This window comes from Diplotaxodon limnothrissa, linkage group LG1 (assembly GCF_057381915.1).
Source record: "Diplotaxodon limnothrissa isolate DT_005_m linkage group LG1, D_limnothrissa_male_GT1.1, whole genome shotgun sequence".
Lineage (NCBI taxonomy): Eukaryota > Metazoa > Chordata > Actinopteri > Cichliformes > Cichlidae > Diplotaxodon > Diplotaxodon limnothrissa.
Window position 1 is genome coordinate 40303992 of NC_140596.1, and position 19431 is coordinate 40323422.

Below are 19431 nucleotides of genomic sequence, written 5' to 3' on the forward strand. Positions count from 1 at the left end.
CATTAGACACAGTTTGATTATTTATTTTTTTATTTTTGAGTTTATTAAATGTTCAGTTCAGCCTGTAGATCTGCTGTCATGTCAGAACAGGCAGAACCTGAAGAACTGTGGAGGAAATAGCAGAAAATAGTAGGGAAATATGTAAATTATCGTTTCATTCACATCCATCAGGCTGGTAATCGAAAGAGGTGAAAGACTATTTTGCTTCTAAGGGATGCACTTAGGCAAATAAACACCTTATTTTAACAGAAAGAACTCAACAATGTCTGCTGATTTAATTTCATGTCATATTTTGATACACTGAACTTTGGTGAACAATGAGGAACAAATGTAATTTGATGAATTGGATCCAGATTAGCAGTAATAGATGGGTGGATGTTACTCTGATAAAAAACTGAACAAACAAACAAAGGCAGTCGCTACTTTACATTTCTCAAATCCAATTCAATTTGAGGCTTTAGCCAAACATTTACAAATGCATGTGTATGGATAAGAAACACTTTCATGTTATTTTAAATAGACAAAAAACTCGTCATCTGAAGCATGAATGCCTTTCATGTAACACTGCATGTCTGCTGCAGGTCCTGCAGTCATGCGACTGTGTCCATGTGTGCATGTGTGTGTATGCGTGTAATACTTTTTCTGCTACATTTCCTGCTTCGACTTCTGCATCAGAGAAAAACCATGTTCCTCCAGCACACAGCGTGTAAGACATGAAGCTCGATGCCACTGTCCCACCCTGGGATCTAATTGGCTGTGCTAAAATGCCAGTCAAAATCAAACGAGCAACTGGGACCAATTACAAATGATTACATCATTGCCTAGTTTGCCATTCAGACTTGTACAATAGCCAAGGTATCATCACAGCTCATCACAAAGTCTTCTCCTCCATTTCACCCTTTTAATGATCAACTTGCTCATATCTGTTCTTGTTTATTCTTTGGTTGCTCATTCCTTTTTCAGGATTTCTGTTTTCAGCCCCCCCTTTCCCCTCCCTCTCTGTTCATCCGTCCCCTCCCCCCACTGGCTTGCATTCATCCTCCATGCATGCTTCTCCCCCTCTCACTCTCTCTTTCACTCCATCCTCTTCTCTGCCCCGCCCACCTCCCTCTCTAATTCCAGATTTGCTTGAAGCACCGTCTTTGTTTCCATGCCGATTGTATGGTGTGTGTGTGTGTGTGTGTGTGTGTGTGTGTGTGTGTGTGTGTGTCCGATGAGATCTGCTGGTAGGCTTCCAGAACTAAAGAACGCTGCAGGACTCTGAGATGCTGGGTTGTATTTTTAGCGGGTGCTCGGGCTCTTCTCAGCTCTCCCAGCTCCTTGTTAGGTGAGGCCTGCTCGAGCTGAGCTGATATACTTCTGCTAACCTCCCCCAAAGCCCCCTGAGTCCTCCACTGCCGGCACAGCCACTTAATCTCACTCATTTACTTGTAACTGGTACGCTCAGTTTCACTGCAATTCCACATGTTTGTGAAACATACGTTGTGCCATATGGTCCTTTTTTTCCAAAGTAACAGACATTGCACTACAGTTATGTTTAATGGTTCTTACAGGACATAAGACAGCTTGTAACAGTAACAAATAACAAACCATCACTTTCAGCCATTTCTTTGTGAGTTGGGAATAAATGCTGTGGCAATGTGTGTGTTTTATCTCTGCAATGATGTGCTAGGGTTGGAGTGGAGTCCCAGGGGTCATTAGACAGTGTATGTATGCTTGATGACCTTGTATGTTTTATTTAACCCACCCTAACCTACCTGCCCAGTGACTGCAGGGTGAAGGTGCTGTCAGGTCTTCTAAAAGCTTGTGATTAAATCAAATTAGAGACTATGCATGTCTAGATTTACTCTGAAGTATCACAGACATCAGACACTGCATCTTTAAAAACTAAGAGTTGTGTTTCTACAAAACCCTCTCAGATCTCGCTGGCACATGGGAGACAGAGTGGTTTTCTTCATTTGTTATCCACAGCAGGTGCTGAGCCCCGTTCACAGACTGGACCCGGCAGCATGTCTGTCGGTGTCACTGAACACCAGCAGCGCTGTGGAGGTGTTTGTGCAAGTCTGTGGGAGGGTTTTAGCCTGAAGGACAAAGGCTGCAACAGCACGGTCAAACAAGGGGACTTGACTTCGTTTACCCCCAACCTCCCACCCTGCTGCCTGCGCCTTAGGGCAGGAGACAGGATTTAAAGGGAGGGGAGAGGAGAAAAAGGGCGCGAGGTGGTGGGGCAGAAGAAGGCTGATGGGAATAAGAGTTTCTCTCTGTGTGACTTTATGTTCAGTGAAGATGTTTCTGAAGACTGAGTCATGACTGCAAAATCAAAGGGTTTCAGTGACGCTGTCTGTACAACACACAGCTCCGTACTCTGTGCCACACCAGTCACACTGGGACTGGACCAGCTGGACCAGCATAAGAGTCAAAGTGGTGGAGATATGGATCAACACCTCCAGGATAAAATCAGTTAGATGAAATGACAGGCAGACAGCCATGTTCACAACGAACTGTGTCGAGTAAGAAAACGACGTCTGCACTTCTTCATGATACTCTGACCAGATCTTCCTTTCTTCTTTCTTTCCTCCTTGTTTCCTTTGTTACTTTCATCTTTTATTCCTCTTATCCCTTCTTTTCAACACATCCTTCCCTTCTTCTTCTTTTCTCTTTTTCATTCTTAAATTCCTCTTATTCTTTTTTCTTATTTCCATCTTCCCCTCTTTCCATTCTCTCATTTTTCTACTTCCTTCCCTGTTTCCCAACTTCCTTCCATCGTTCTTTCCTTGGTTTCGTTCCCGTTGTTTCTTCCTTTCAGTGAGAGACCGTCTAGGGTTACAGTTTGATTTCCAACTGTTCAAATTATAAATCTGTCAGGTAAATTTCAAAGATGCAAAATTTAGTATTTAGTATTTATTTATTTATTTATTGTCATTGTCAAGAACAATGAAATTGCGTTTGGGGCTTCCATACAACCCAAAAAAATGAAAAACCAAATCCATCCATTCATCCGTCGCTTATCCAGAACAGCAGGAAACAAGTTGGAAATAAAATATATTTGAAACTTTTGGTGTGATTAAAGATTGAAGAATACATAAAATTAGCATTTTAACTGATATGCATCAAAAATTATTTAACTTTTTTTTCAGAATTGAGAAAGGCCTCTAAAACAGGAAATGCCATAAACATAACCGAAATAACAAATGTGCTCCCTGGCCAATCAAAACCTTCGCGGAAACCCTTTGTGTGCTTTCCCAGTCTGTTTGACTGGCTTTACTGTGTCATCATCACCTACATGAATGTCTGAATTCATCCACACATGCAGCGTGGTCTTGGACCATCTGGCAGGTGGTGTAATGAGGGTCACGACCTCCTGTTGCCCCCTCTCCCTCCATTATCAGGCTAACATCTTCACAACAGCAGCAATCTGGCCTTTTTCAGGCAGTGACAAAAAAAAAGAAAAAAAGCTGTTGCAGCGCTGCAAATGTATGAAAACACAGATGAGATGTCACGTTTTCACTGTGGACCACATGAAGTACAGAAACTGTTAGGTTTGTAGCATAAACCTATTCGCTGGAACGTTAAGACAATATAATTACACTGCTAAGCAAGACACAAATAGGCAAAGTTCTTCATGTTACTCGTGCACGGGAGAGAACCGGACAACCGCTTGACTCCAGTTGGTCTCGTCCGTCCTCCTGTAACACTGCCCTTTTATTGAGGTTACATGAATATGCATAGGTTCATTAACATACGACGTCTACATACAAACAAAGAGTACCTTGCCTGTGTGTGTGTGTGTGTGTGTGTGTGTGTGTGTGTGTGTGTGTGTGTGTGTGTGTGTGTGTGTGTGTGTGTGTGTGTGTTGCTGATCAAAGGGTTAAACATCCTTGGTCAGGAAGAGGGTAGCCTCCCCCTCACCCTAGATGGTTCATCCTAGATAACACGGTGAGGAAGTCCTGCAGTTCATCTAAACAAAGAGCACTTAGACTAGAACAGACGTAGCTACGTTAATCCTACCATAAAATAATAAGACACGGTATGACCTCTCATGCTCCCAAAGTGCTGTCTAATACACACAAAGTTTGCAGACTATCAAGGATCAAAACCTCTACCAATCTACAACTAATTACAAAACTCTAAGCATATATAAGTAAATATTTCTAAGCATAAATGACAATCAACAATACAAATCTAACAGAAACAAACTCCCACAATGCCATTTCTGTGAGTTACTGTGACTGAGTGTGCGGTGCTTCCTGTGTTGTTTGGTGAAATCAGCCGACACTCCCCGTACACCAGATGCTCAGATTAACAGCAGATTAAGGCCATTCCATCAGGGTGCTGCTTCCAGGGCCCGATTCACCCACCACCCACTCTCTTATTAGTTGCACAGGACCATAATTCACAAAGAGCATCTATCAGGGTGTCATACATGTGGAAACCAAACCCAGTTTACCCCTCAGAGCTATGATGTCCTCATTGTGTTCATCATTGCACAAAGCAACAATGAGGCAGATCATATTATTCAATCTTCACTTTCAGCAGTTTTATTCTGGTCTTTCACTGCGCTCAGTCTTTTTACAGTGAATGTGTTGGTTTCAGTGTGAGGGACAAATTCCTTCGCACCTATGCATCAATGCCGGTTTGAACCAACTGCACCCCGACGACGATATTAGCAAGCTGCCACGTACAAAGAGCCATGAGGCTGAACAGAAGGCACAGCAGAAAATGTGCCATTATTACAGTTTATCAAAACTTAGGCCCAATTTTCACACGTTTGCACATTTTGTCATATCTAGCAATGATGTCATTGTTCTCACTAAACATTGCCCATGCTCGCTCAGAGGTGAAGCGAGATAACGTCCTGAATAACAACTTTAAACTCAATCATTTTAAAAATTTGCATCCAGCTATGGGTGAATGTTTGGTAAAGACTGGCGTTAGCTTCACTAACTGCAGCAATGGATGATGTTTATCTTTTGAAAAGAGAGAATCCTGAGCAAAAAAACAATTAAACTAACTAACTAAGCATCTCTCCTTCAAATATAAACTCTCAATCCAATGATTTATTCATCAGACTTGTTATTGTGCTGCTGGGCTGCACATCAGTCAGGATCTTATCGTTACTGATGATTCCAAACGAATGAAGGAACAAAAAAAGGCTGTGTCACCCAACTCCATACAAGTCTATGCATTTTACTTTCCTGTCTGGATTTTTTAAACAGCTTGTTGAGACGTAATGTTGCAGTCCTATTGGTTTTTACAACAAAAGATTTAAAAGATAGTATACAATAATACACAACACCTGTTGATTTGATTTATTCTCATTTTGCAGCCTTCGAGCTGAGTCTTAATTTTATGATTTGTCTAAACCAAGACGATCTCAGGTCACATCCCATTTCCTACAAACCAACTGTTTTCTGATGAGGTGCCTTTAAAAGACAAAAGAGCTCCTCTGCAGTCTGGCAGCTGCTGTGTTGGCTTACAGGGGTTACTTGCACAAAACTGACCTCATTACTTGAAACACTGGCCATGTTTAATATGGCCATCGTCCACTGATACAGAATTTGTATAATAAAATATATATACAAAGAAAACACGTCTGCTTGTGCATATGTTCAGTTTTGTGGTCGCAACTGCTGATATACTTTACATTCACATATTTGGGCAACCTGCACCACTTGAGAGAAGAGGTCAAAGTTCATTACAGCCATCTAAACACTAAGAGCATATGCTTTTTAAAATCTCCACCAGCCTTTCTACTTTAACGCAGCACCACTGGCTGAAGCTCAAACCTTGACAGAGCTTCCATCTTGTTTTAGACGGCTGTAAACACTCACTACAGTGCCGTATTTTTCTCTTAAAATCCTTTAATTTTCTCAAAAATCTACAGTGTATGAATTCTGGTTGTGCTTTCTGACCTCGAACCAATTTTATGCGGTACACGGCGCTCAAAAATCTGTCAAAAATGTTTTAGTACGACTTTGGTAAACTATGAAGCCGCACCGCTTGATGGATTGTTGGAGCACCGTAGTCAGGAGCCTCACGGAGTCATCTGGGTCCTAAACTCCGTCCGCCTCAGGTCCCAAAGTCAAACGAACACTGCGGCATCACTGAGAGTTAAAAACTGTCTAAATTCTTTCATCTTTAATAAAATGATCAGCGTTGCTGCTTTACCAGGTGTAACAATTAAGTTTAACATCCAGGCATCCATGAAAACAGAATTTATTAAATTTAACAGAGTTAGAAGTTAGCAGGAAGTTAGCTCGCTAGCTTCCACCTAAACATGATATAGCATGTTCTGACTGAGAGATTTTCTGAAAGAATTCAAACGTACAGCTCTGCTATCACTTCCAACATAAATGAAGACAGGAAACTAAACAGCAGTGATGTTTGTAAGGTTACTGAAGTTGGTAGCTGGTATATAAGACTTCAATACTTGAAATGTGCAATTCACTTGTATTTTTATTTTTATTCCTATTTATTCTATTTATCCCCTTTGTATATTTTATTTATATATGTATCTGTATTTATATATGTGTATATATATATATATAATATTCTGCTCACGCTCTAACTTCTGTTGGTGCTGTGCTTTTCTTATCTTATCTTATAATGATGTGCTACGTGATCGCTAGCAACACAGCTATGTTAGCATAACATAAACAGTGAAGCTGGAGGATGAACGCTAACTTCTTTCCACTTGATAAAAGTTAACGTGAGGGTTCCTGATGGTTAGAGACAAATGCAATCACATGGCAGGATGCTGTAAACGGACCAAACTTCAGTCAGGAGAACAACTGAGATAATCCATCCACAATACGAGGTTAGTCATTAATATACTGCAACAACATGGGAATAGAGCAGCTGCAGAGAATTCAACATTAATGAATCAATGGTACGGAAGTGGAGGAAGCAAGAAGAATGAGCTGAGTAAAGTTTGACTTATCTGACTGTTTTGTTTCGCTTAATGCACCTTATGGTCTGAAAAATACGGTTAGTCATTTTAACTTTGTCTTCATAACTGACTCATAACTATCCCCTAAATTCCCTTGTATATACTGAACAATGAGCTCAACCTAATTTTCCCATCTTCCTAAGACCTGTTGCCACTGATTAAGTCCAGTTCTTAAGTAATGGGGCTTACCTCAGCCTCCCCCTCCGAATCTCCCTTCCTTCAGATTGGCTTGTTGAGAGCCGCTCTTCCACTGAGACCATTTGTGATGAAGGGTCAGTGAACAGTAGATGGATGAATTGAAAGGCCAGATGCATCTTTCAGGTTCTGTGTCAGGCCTTTGCTAACACTGTTAATCTGCTGTAGACAGGTTGTTTGTTTGTTTTTTATCCTCCACTTGTCCAATTTACTCAGTGTTAATAATACACTACACACCATATACAGAGATGCCAGATTTTTAGCTAATAACATTTTGGGAATCACATTATTGGTGCAAAAATACTATGTTAAGCCTTTCAAACTGTGTTGCCTTCATTCTTAAACAATCCCCTTAAGAAAGTCACCTACTGTAAGTTATTGTAAGCAACTACTAAAGTGCCTTTAAAATGTCAAATATGTTCTTTGGCAGATTGTCTGATACATGCAGACACAGCACTGATTCATCCTTCGAGTTCGGAGCCTTTTTATGCTCGAATGATTCATAGGACAGTGTTGAGTGGCTTCAAACCAGTTGGGTGACCTTCTTATTGGCTGCACCCTGTCTGTGCGTTTACTGCAGAGAGGCTGCGGCCAGCTTTTGCTGTAATGCAGCACTACGCCCCAGCAGTCCTAATGCCCCAATGCAAGTCACAGAAGTGCAGCAGGCCCTTAAAATGCTGCAAAACAACACACATGGATGTGCAGACACACAGTGTAGAGCCAGTGTACTACTTCTACTACTGTGTGATAGGATGTGAGTTTGCTTTAGTGTATATCAGAAAGGGTTGAGGAAGAGTTTCTATTCAGATGTATGACTTTTCTTACCTCCAGACTGTCACAGTCGCAGGCACACACATAATCCTGGGATCACCCTGCCAGTGCTACCCGTAAAGTGAGTATAGTGGGGTTTCTCACGCCCCCTAATCTGATTATGCCACATGATTGGATGTTTCACTGTGACTGCAGGCAGTGAGTTCCAGGGGACGCATCTCATCTGCACGCGCCACCGCTTACGAGCCATCTGGGTGGACTAGATGCCGAGTGAAAGTCAGATAGGACCTCTCCCAGATTCTTGACCATCTGCACAGCTGGCTACAGCAAAAGGGATATGAAACAGCAACAAGCGGCCGCAGCCTGTCCCTGATGCGCTTAGGTAATGCTAATGAGCAAAGAGCAAAAACCTCATTAAGGTTTGATGCCTAACAGGACCTTCCAACCATGACTGTGTCCTCTTTGCCGTGAAATCGCTTGGTACCAGAAGCACTTGGTCATTCCATCATGCACTAGTCAGGGGTTTTAGGAAACAGAGTGGAAGAGAGTTTATTTATCTAATACGAGATACCGGAAAGTTCATATTGCTGCAAAATGAAGTGAGGGCCAAGCGTGCGCGCAAGGCTGGATCAGAGAGAGAAGGAAGTAAAGCCGCTCTTCAAATGGTAATTTCCCCTGCTTCACTCCTGGACGCTCAAAGTGCTGACTCAGGGGGAAAGTCCAGATTGCTTTTGGAACAGGATGAAAGAGTTTTAAGAAGAGGGGGAGAATTTATGCTCAATTTCATTAAGTTTTTGGCTGAAGAAAGAGGTCAGCGGGACCTTAAGGGGCTTATCTGGAGCCATAGGCTATTCCTGTTCGATTACCAGCTATTGATGAAGGCCTTAAATTGGTCTCTGTTCAATATGACAGCAGGTGAAGTCGGGCTATCAGGCGTGTAAGGAAGTGGGAGTGGATTAAAAGAGGAGATTGCAGATATGCCTGGTGGCCACCTTCAGCTACGTGAATGAGCAGCTCTGTGTGAGGCTGTGTGCTACCTCTGCTGGAAAAACCTGTGTAGGTTTGGATTTCAGTCAGGTGCTTCAGTTATTATTAAGCTAAGGCACGAGAGCTGCAGGAACTGGAAAAAACAGAACTGCGGTATTATGTTTTTCTGCAATTTGACGTTATATTAACCACTGTGACATCACCCACTGGTTAGTGAAATGTTGAGCCTTGAGCTGAGTACCATCAGGATCTGGATGTTTTGAAACCAGAAATGACACGTAAGAGTGGCTCTAACTCAGAAACAACGGGACAGTGAAGACTCACACAATAGAGAGACAAAGCTACCCATTTTCATTCTACTGGGGACCATGATTAACAAACTGAACTCCACGGAAATGTCACGACTACAGCACATGGCTGCCCCTCCCCAAGTATGGTGGAAGGTCTCTTCCTGTTAAAATGGAGTTCTTCCTTGCCACTGTCGCCAAGCAGCTCTCACAGGGTTTTCTCTTTAATGCTTTTGCCTTGAGGAGGCTGTTGGTGCCACTTGACTCTAAATACATAAAACTGAGAAGTGTTTCTCCTGAACAGTCACCAAACACCACTGAATGATGGAAGCTCTCTTGTGTGGGCTCTCCTCAGCATCTTGACTAATCAGCACCTTCTCTGGGCACCAAGTAGTTCGTGGGGAGACTGAGGCACGGGACCTGCCCTTTGCCTCTTATTGCCTGTAGGAGACACAGGCGAGTCCCTCAGAAAGGGCTGTGTGGGTGCCAGGGCATCCACGCAGCCACTTCATTCTTTGCAGTCTCATGTGTCCTGAATGCTGAGCTAAAGGACAAAATAAGCCGTGTAGGGGACGGCTCAGCTGCTGTTTGAATTACTTTAGAAAAATTATTCACCTCTGCAATCAGTTTCTTTAGTAACAAAAAGAAACAAAAAACTTTAAATGTAAATAAAAACCCTAAATTAGAGTCATGGAAAATGTTTAATTAATAAATGAAATGATTAAAAAAAGAAATCAACCCACAGATTTTAATTTGAAAGCTTTTAATGTTTAGAGGCGAGACGCGGCTTCTCTCTTTGGTTCACATCTGCACCGACAGTGTCAAATAGCTAGCAGCACCTCTGCTTCACTACCTTTCATGCTGTACAGCAAAGGTTCACCATCTCTAATCACAACAAGTGCTCCAACGTCATCATGTTGATGATTAGGATCAATAGCGTCGATGGCAGACATCATCAAGACTTTGTCACATGAGCTCGATAGTGTACTCTGCAGGCAGGTGGAACCATCATGGCAGGTGGCAACGTGGTCCACTTTCAACAACATGTAGACATGAACGTATCAACTTGTCTGGTGCACAAATGTGCTGTATATTTAAAGCTGACAATGACACAATCAGCAGCAATTTAAGGACAATTATCTGGCTTTGCAAACACTCTGCAGGAGTTGACCAGAGACAAACAGGACATGGGTCTGTAATACAGCAGAGGTAATGGAGCAGAGCAGAGGAGGCCCCGATTAGTCGACTAGTCACGATTACGTCGACTATCAAAGTCGTCGACGACTGATTTACTAGTCGACACGTCGTTTGAAGATTTGTAAGATCACAAAAGACGCAGGAATGAGTAGTAGGACTTAAGAGTGTAATAACGGACTGAAACAGAAGATGGCAGCACTGCATGTACAAGGATGCCAGCTGCCGTTAAACCCCGAAGAAGAAGAAGAAGCTGTGTCCCAGAATTCATAGCGCAGCCCAGCTCAGTTTCCAACAATGGCGGCAGCTAGTTAGTTTTAATGTTACTCTTATTATTCTTTCTGGGTCACAAAATAAACGTTTAACATATTTTCAGGCGAGAATGTAGCTGTGTAAACCTCAAATATCTGCTCAGTTTATCAAGACACCACATATTTTCAAAAGCACGCCAACGTTTTCAGAGACGTCTGTTACCCACTAGCTTGATAGCTAGCCGGGGGCAAGGCTCGCTAGAGCCTGTGAGAACACCGGACTCCCGGCAAATCGTTTTCAAACCCACCGCTGTCTTTCGCTACTCAGGTTAAATATATATAAGTCACCTAGATAACTTAAAGTTATATAAAGTTAAGATAAAGTTATAGTTTTTACACAGCTGAATAAACGTCAAGCAGACAGCTGATCATCAGAAGTGTGAGATGCTCGAGAATATACTCCGGTGTCCTGTTATATTTTAGATAGCAAGGAGTTTATTAAACTTCACCGAAACAATCTGCAAATGTCATTAAAATTTAATAAACTATCATCTTGTCTTTATTTTTAGTTAGCACATACCTTAAACACTTAAAGCTGTAAGCTAATGATAGTTATATAAGAGCAGATGCTGCTGGTGCAATAAGCTGTACGTTTTATGCATGATCTGATTAGTCGACTAATCGCAAAAATAATCGGTGACTAGTCGACTATCAAAATAATCGTTTGTGGCAGCCCTAGTTGCATTGAAGCTGGAGACTGAAGGGAAGCAGCAGAAAGTTAAAAAGCACATCTCCGACTTTAAAGACCTTAAAGAATTAAGTGAAAAATAACAGAAATTTGATCTAATTATCCATCTCGCTGTGGTAACTAACAAGAAGGTTCACCTTTACAATTACAAGTGAATGTTTCTGGGGTCTGAACATGATCATCTGGTCTAAGATACTGTGATGGACTATGATTCCACAGGTGACCAAAAAGCATCTTTCCGAGCGCGTGCTTACCATGTAAAGCTATCACCAAGATGAAGCGTAATTTATGGTCCCAAAAAGCTGTCTGCCTGCATACACAAAGAACAGAGAGGTGAACATGCTCCATTTCTAGTTTGCTTAACGTGTTTTCAAATTCCACTCGAGCTCTGAGAGTAAAAGACGCCATCTTCCTTGCAAACTACAGGAAACCACAGCAATCTGCTAGAAAATGCACAGGTGTAACCTGTTCATGTCTGGAGTTTAATACCTTTAATATCTCAAATACTTTTTATCATTCAGTATCGCTTGGAAACAGAAAATAAACAAACCTGATAAAACTTGATGAGAAAATTCCAGAAAGTATTTAACATTAAAGACTAATGGAGACAAAGCTGAGTCGGTTTAGTGAAAATCACAACATCAGGAATGAAGTGTAAACCAGCAGAAGTCACACTCGCAGTGATCTACACTCGGAGCTTCATCCACCTGAAGTCAGTCGCACAGCTGATAGTGACCGACAGCCAACAGGCATCAAGCTAAACTAAATCACATCGAGCTGTCTCAAGGCGGCCCAGGAACAAACGAGCACTGCATGTCTTTGTGCATCCGTGTGTGTGTGTGTGTGTGTGTGTGTGTGTGTGTGTGTGTGTGGGGGGGGGGGGGGGGGGGGGGGGCAGCTAATTGTATCACACAAACAGCATCTTTTCGATGAGCTGCAGTGTAATAAACAGACTTTGTTCTTCCGATTTCCCACGCTTTCAAAGACTCCGTTTTATCTGATCTACAAATTGTTCTCTTTCTTTTCTTGCATCACTAATTCACTTAACACATCTGCAAGCAATGTCCACACGTCTGCTTCTATCTTCACCGTGGTCGCTCCACGTACATCTCTCCCTCCCGCATGGAAATCAACTTTCAGTAATCACACATGTACCAGAGCCCCGCAACCTCGTCCTCTGTCCCCGCAGAACGCACAAACATAAAAATTACACAAAAAAATAGATGAAGCTGTGGATAATCTGGCAGACAAAGAGGCATTAGCCGGGCTGGGAAGATGAAAATAGTTCTGGCTCCCAGTGATGACTCATTCAAGCAGCAGGAGTTCAAAGACAGTCTTGAGCTGAAGAACTGAGAGAGAGAGAGAGAGAGAGAGAGAGAGAGAGGGGAGAGACAGCAAGACAGAGCACAGGCATGAGAGTGAGCTATGTAAGGAGAGAGAGAGATCATGGGGGGTAGTCTCTTGCTCATTGTTTAATGTTTCAGGCGTAACACCACCCCCTCTTAAGGGCTGAGCAGAGGGGCGCTGAGATCCAGCGTGAGGATACCGCCAACCAGCCACAGAAGAGAGCATTCCTCCGGTTACCATGGTAACGAGCCCTCAGCTGGGAAGGGAAGCAAGTGCCAAAAGGATGCACAGAAGAGAAAGAGGGGGTAGAGAAAGAAGACGAGAAAAAGGAGGGGTGTATGACACCAGCCGTAATTTTGATGATCCTAAATCCTGCCTGCAGAGAACGACTCTGCCAGCAGCACTGTGAGGACAACAGGATCACTCCTGGTTCACATTATGCTCACACATTCTAATTAACAAATATTGTACATTTTAGTTTGTGTTGAGGCCAGACTGCATGAGTCCCTGTTTTTTGGATTTTGGTGAGGGGGGGACTTGTTTATCCTGGGGGGCTGATTTTATAGATTTTCTTTTAAAGCTTCCAGCTTTTTCTTAAATTTTATACATAAGCATCGACTTGTGGTGGATTTTATTCTCCTTTGTGCATTTTAATTGATAATTCTCCACCTACATGACTCTGTTTTACTGCATTTATTATTTTTGTAAAACGCTGTGTAGAATTGTTAGCATTATTCTATCAAGACATCCCTCTGTATGCACACGAGGCAGCACAGACCTCTGCTGTTTTACATTCAACAAAGAATAATGAAGCAAAGTCTAATAAAATATAGTGAAGACCCAGAAAAAGCACTCACAGTAATTTCTCATGATCTAAGCACAATGCGCACACACACACACACACACACACACACACACACACACACACACAAATGCATCCATACGCAGTGAGAATGATGGGAGTGTTACCACCTGCAACCTGCTGATAATGAAGCTGTATTTCAGCCACCTAAAGGCAGCCATCTGTGGTGGGGATGTCCCTGCTTCTTACACCCCCACTCCCACACAGACACACACTCACACACACAGGGCCCAAGGGACTACTGTCCTTAGGATGCTTTACATCCACATGACATTCATTATAACACAACTGGGAAACATGTACACAGAAAATCATTTTAACATTATGGTCAAATAAAAATAACTGTTGCTGTCACTCCTGCACTTACAGGATAGTGAGCTACCAAACACACATATGCATACAGTGTGTGTGTGTAGAGAGAGGAAAGAAAAGACTGGCAGCTTTCAGTCTTGCAGTGAAAAGGAAACGAACAGCCACTGTCACAGGAGGAGCGATGAAACCATGACAACATGCCAAATGTTGGCCAACACTTAGAAAATGAGCGCTGTGTGGAGCCTGGGAAACCAGTGTAAGAAGAGAAATACTTCACCGCACACACATGAAAACAGACTGACTAATTGTTGAGAGTCAGCACAGCCTCTCGCCACTGAGCTCTGACCAGCAGACACACCATGAAGGCATTGTTCCAACTCCAGAAGTGCAGGAATAAAGCATTCATCACAGTGGGAGCTTCAAAAGTGAAAAAAAAAAGACTTTAAATGTTCAAAGAAGCGTCTGTGGTCGCACAGACAGCAACGCACTTTGCATCATATCAGTGTGAAAACACAGTTTTTCCTCATCTATGAGAAAGGACGGCAAAGCAGCCCAGAGGACAAGCAACTAAACAACAGCAACGGCTGTTACTGTCTATGAATCGATTAAAGGCCCGTTCAGTTAAACGATTGCTGTTTGAGTCTGTAAAATGTCTAAATAAATGGCTTTCTACAAAAGCCATCCTGTTGCAGCTCTGGGCAAGTGTGTCACACATCCAATCAGGTGGACAGCCTTCAACAAACGCCTCTAAAGCAGGGAAAGCCCTCCACTAACCGACTACAGAAAAGAATAAATGAATGTTCTAGATGTATGAAGTATCTTGCCTGAAAAGGCTTCACTTTGAGCATCCTGGGAAATACAATTCAATTATTATTTGTTCATGTTTCCCCTCATTGAACCACGAGCAAGTGTCCTGGCAGCAGTGGACACATACACACAAATACACATAGAAAAACACACAAAGTGTACAAGAGCTACAGCCACGCCAGGTTTCCACAGGATGCACGAGGTGATTCCGAACAAACTCCTTGTTTCACCGGGCCAACGATCCAAAAACATTCCAATAATGAAGATGGGAATCCTAACTTTGACAGGATGGAATCGCAGGATGTTTGCCACTTTGGTTAATCGCTTATAAGGAAAAGTGAAGAGACTTTGAGATGATTGCACATTTTCTGTCATCTTCTGTCATTCACTTCCTGTTCAAAGGGAGTTCTTTTGCTCCACTGTCACCAAGTGCTTGCTTATAATCAGCTGTACGGCTATAACTCTACAATAGTTACTTATAAAGCGCCTTTAGGTGACTGTTATTACGAGCAGACCTGATATAAATAAACTCATGTGAAATATAAAGAGCCATGCAAACATTTGCTTCAGTTTATCCAACTCAGTGATGCGGGTGGACTCATGCTCATAGTCACACCTACAGCCAATTTAGAATCAGTTAACCTAGCATGCATGTCTCTGGACTGCTGAAGGAAACTGGGGAGATTATAGAAACTCCACACAGAAGAGGCTCAGTTGGTGTGTGGATTCAAACCCTGGACCACCTTGGTGTGAAACAACAGTGCTGACCTAAAGCTTTAGATAATTACATTGTCACCAAAAACTTTCATTTATTAGTTGGAAACAATCACATCTTATGTTGTACGTCTGTCCTTTCCAATTAATCTTCAGAATCATACCACAAAGCTGATACATGGCGATTCTGCACAGCGAGTATGCCACTTGTGCAGAGAGGGAAGCACACACAAACAGACAAACAAAAAGCGTGAGCTTGTTCTGCACTTGTGTAGGAGGTTTAATGATGTGCGGACTTCCCCATCTGCCAGCTCAGCACCAGCACTTTAGATTTATACGAAGAGCCTTTCTTGCAGTGCTGTCGCTTCACCACGCCAGCACACACATGCACTCCTGCATGAATCTTCATTTCTACAAGCATATGCACTCAACCACTGTATCCAGTTACAGAGAAGCACTCACAGGGTCACTTGATGTACGCACTGGACAGCACCACTACTGGTAGTGGCTCTTTTAAGCCAGAGAAGATGATGGCACGGGAAAAGAGAAGGCGACATGTGTCTGTGATATCGTACCTCTTTCAGAGGTCAGTGACATGATAACCTGAGGGGTAGATTCTTGCAAGTTTTCACATGTTAACTGTGAAAAATGTCATCAGAATCAGGTTAGAGTGCTGTCTGAACCTTGCTCGTAGCACCCCTCAGCTGTCACAACAGGAAACACTCTGCTTGGATTGAGGTGGTGCAGAACCACCAACCGCTGGCTGTAAACTCAGCTCGCCGCTATCCTCGCCATTCCAATATCTCGAATGGGCATTGTGCAGACTTTGTACCAGGAGCTGGCACATTAATGTCCTGCTGCGCTGGACATTTTCACATGAAGCTTTGCAGGTAATGTCTAGAAAACTTCAGAAATGCAGAACATCTCAGTGCTGTTTTTGCCTGTGAAGAGCAGTGTTTCCACATAATTAGATTCTATTTGTGGCAGCAGGAAGAGCGCATGCACATGTGAAAGGAGGCGCACCAGAACTTCCTTAAATAAATCATTAAGTAATACTGCAGAGTGACAATAAACAATGGAGCAATAAACAGCCACTGCTCCAGCGTGGCGACGAAGTCCGACTCAACCATCTGCAGCCTCTGTGAGTTCAGCGAGTTCAGGGTCTGGTGAGAGAGACTCCTCCAGCTCGCAGTGAGCTCCACAACAGAAGAAAGACTGCTGAGCCAAGCTGAAGTCCAAGATGATGGAGGTGGTGTACAGAGGTAGCTACCTCTGATAGGACAACAGCAAGCTTCTCAGCATCCAGAACCTTCAAAATAAGAGCAAGTGGATTGAAAAATGAGCCACAAGAACGCTTGGGCTATAAGTATCCTTGATATACCTGGGCAGCAGACGTCCCCATCCTGTTTCAGCATATGTGCAACACTGAAAGACAGCCATCACAACAAGAACGGATGTGATGACATCACGCCTTCTTAGTCGCGCTGAACAGCAGCTATTATACTGCCGGTGCCACAGAGAGAAGGAATGGAAAAGAATGAGGTTGTCCGCTTTCAATAGAAGGAAAGCTCTTACACGCAAAGTCGACTCCTACTATAAATAGAACTAATATAAAATTTGGAACTTTAGTCGCCTCCAAGTTCTTTGTTCACGAACAAATCAAATTATCTGGGTTGCTTTGTGTGACAAATTGCTCTTGCAGCTTTATCCCATCTGCTAAACAGGAGAATTCTGTGAGTAATACAGCAGCAATGTGGGGCTGTTACAATCCAACTCCAGCAAGCAGCTAATTGGCTGCTTATGAATTATTCACCCCCCTGAGGGAACTGAGCAGTGCATCGGGTCTACCTGCAGGAACTGGAGGGAGAACCTTTATAGTTTCTAGACGCATGTGATCACAGATGGTGGGGCATCCGAAACAGGGAACCAGGCCAGAGCAGCCACATTACTGTCACAGTACCTGAGAGGCGATTCTGATGCAGTGACAACACAGTGCAGTGACTTTGAGCTGCAGATGAAAATCAGCCTTCTGCCTGATGTCTCATTAATATGGCTGTGATGACATCACCTGGCAGCTTGACGGGGATACCTGAACAATATTTTCAGTGTCCATCCCATTTAGGCTCTTTTAGCTATAAACTAAAGATTAAATAATAAACACTTCCAGATCATTCGCAGCGTTGCCTCGAACTGCAGTCTCCAAAATGGCCAAAGCACCGAAGCCCTGAAACAGTCCAGTCCACCAAAATGACTCATAGTGCAGCTGAAAATGATACTTTGCAGGAGCAAAGAGTGATCATCACCCACTGCTGTTCTCCATACTGAACACATTCTATGTACAGAGCAGCAGGACCTCAGTGCAATAAGCCGATGATACCTACGCTGCACCAGCCAATGCAGGGATGTGTTGCGTTGCAGCTGCGGTATGTGTGTGTGTGACAGAGAGAGAGTGAGGGAGAGAGAGCAGGGACCGGACAGTGCAGCATCACCGCTCTGCCTCTCCTGCAGAGAGCAGCCTCAGCACAGCGGGCCCATGTGACAGATGGACGCTGGAACGGAATTAGAGACAAGAAAAATCAGAGGGGCCCATCATCATCATCATCATCAGCCCTCTCTGCCTGACAACAAGGATTAAAGGCGCACCGCCACCACCACCACAATCACCACCACCATTATGATCAGAAGAGAGCAGCAGCTCTCTCCCCGCATCCACCAGAAACATCCGCAACTAGCACACGTTTCCTCCCATTTCCCGCATTCGGGACACGCAGGACGCAAAACTGCATCACCCGGCATGATGTCAGCGGGGCAGGTGCGGTGACGCCGAGCGCGGTCCTCACAGCACCCACGCGTGATGTGGGAGCTTTCACTAACCTGTCTGTCCTTTGCCCAGCGTCTTCTCCAGGCGGTACGGTCCCACATAGTTGGCGTAATGCCCGCTGTTGGCGTCCTTGCCCGAAGAAGACATTTTTGGCGTGAAACGACTCGCGGGGAGGGATTTCTTTAGCAGGGGTCCGAGCGGGACGCGTCTCTGGGGCGAAGAGAGCAATTCCACGGAGCAGTGGAGTTCGCCTCGGTCACAGCTCCAGTCTGTGCTGTGCTGCTGGTGGCCGCTGCAATATTAGCGATCCTGTGTGTGCGCCTGTTAATGTGTATGTATATGTGCATGAGTGTGTGTGTGTGTGTGTGTATCCACGTCCGTTGCTAACAGTCCTCCGCCGATTCCCTCAGTGCGGCTCAGATTGCGGTTTTGAATCGGGGTGTCATGATGTTCACGCCGGAGGAGCGGTGCGCTGCAGCCCCGTTGGGTGTGAGCTGATGACGGGACAGCTACTGCTGCTGCCTGGCGCCCCAGCAGCCTGCGTCAAGTCACAGCTGATGCCAGGAGAGTACTTCCGGCTCCACTGTACAAGGTAAAATGTCAAATATGAATCAAAGGTTTTTTTTATAAGCTTTTATGGTCTTATTTGCACATTTCTTTTCCTATTTATAAACCAAGAAGGTCCACAAAATGCAACAAAAGAGAAAAAAGCATCATTTCCGGTGTTTTGATGCTTTTGTTTCTTGTTCTTCAGAAACTCTTTTTCCTGGAATGGTAACCTTTTGGTTTCTCACTGTAAATGACATGTTTCACCAATACGCAGATGCGCTAACTAACTTAAGTTCCTTTGATTTTCCATGAAAAAACCTTGGACTGATTCAGCACTAGAGGATAGATCTGCACCAGTGTTTATTTTTTTGTTATTACATGTTCAATTCTAAAGTGTAAGGGTTCATTTTAAGCCTAAAAAAAACAAAAATGATGTTTAAAAATGATTTTGAAATCATAATATCTTCTGATTCAAATAATATTATCTCTTCTTATTCTGGCAAAGCTGTGTTTTGCTGAATTTATTATTTTTCTCTTTTAAAATTCCATTTATAGTGTCTGGTTTTAATTTGAAGGGCAGTTCTGACTTCCGCTTCCATTCCCGCTTGACGCAGCTGCTGTAATTATGAAGCGCACA

The 19431-nt window shown here is 43.3% G+C and overlaps 1 protein-coding gene across 2 annotated transcripts in view; it reads right to left on the bottom strand.

Annotated features, from left to right (window-relative positions):
* The window catches only part of LOC146640198 (serine/threonine-protein kinase BRSK2-like), a 145383-nt gene extending 126991 nt beyond the window's left edge, over positions 1–18392 (bottom strand). For both annotated transcript variants that reach the window (XM_085358444.1, XM_085358435.1), the window contains exon 1: positions 18299–18392. In XM_085358444.1, coding sequence (XP_085214570.1) covers positions 18299–18392 — 94 coding nt within the window. The remainder of the gene's footprint in view (positions 1–18298) is intronic.
* Between the last annotated feature and the right edge of the window lie 1039 nt (positions 18393–19431).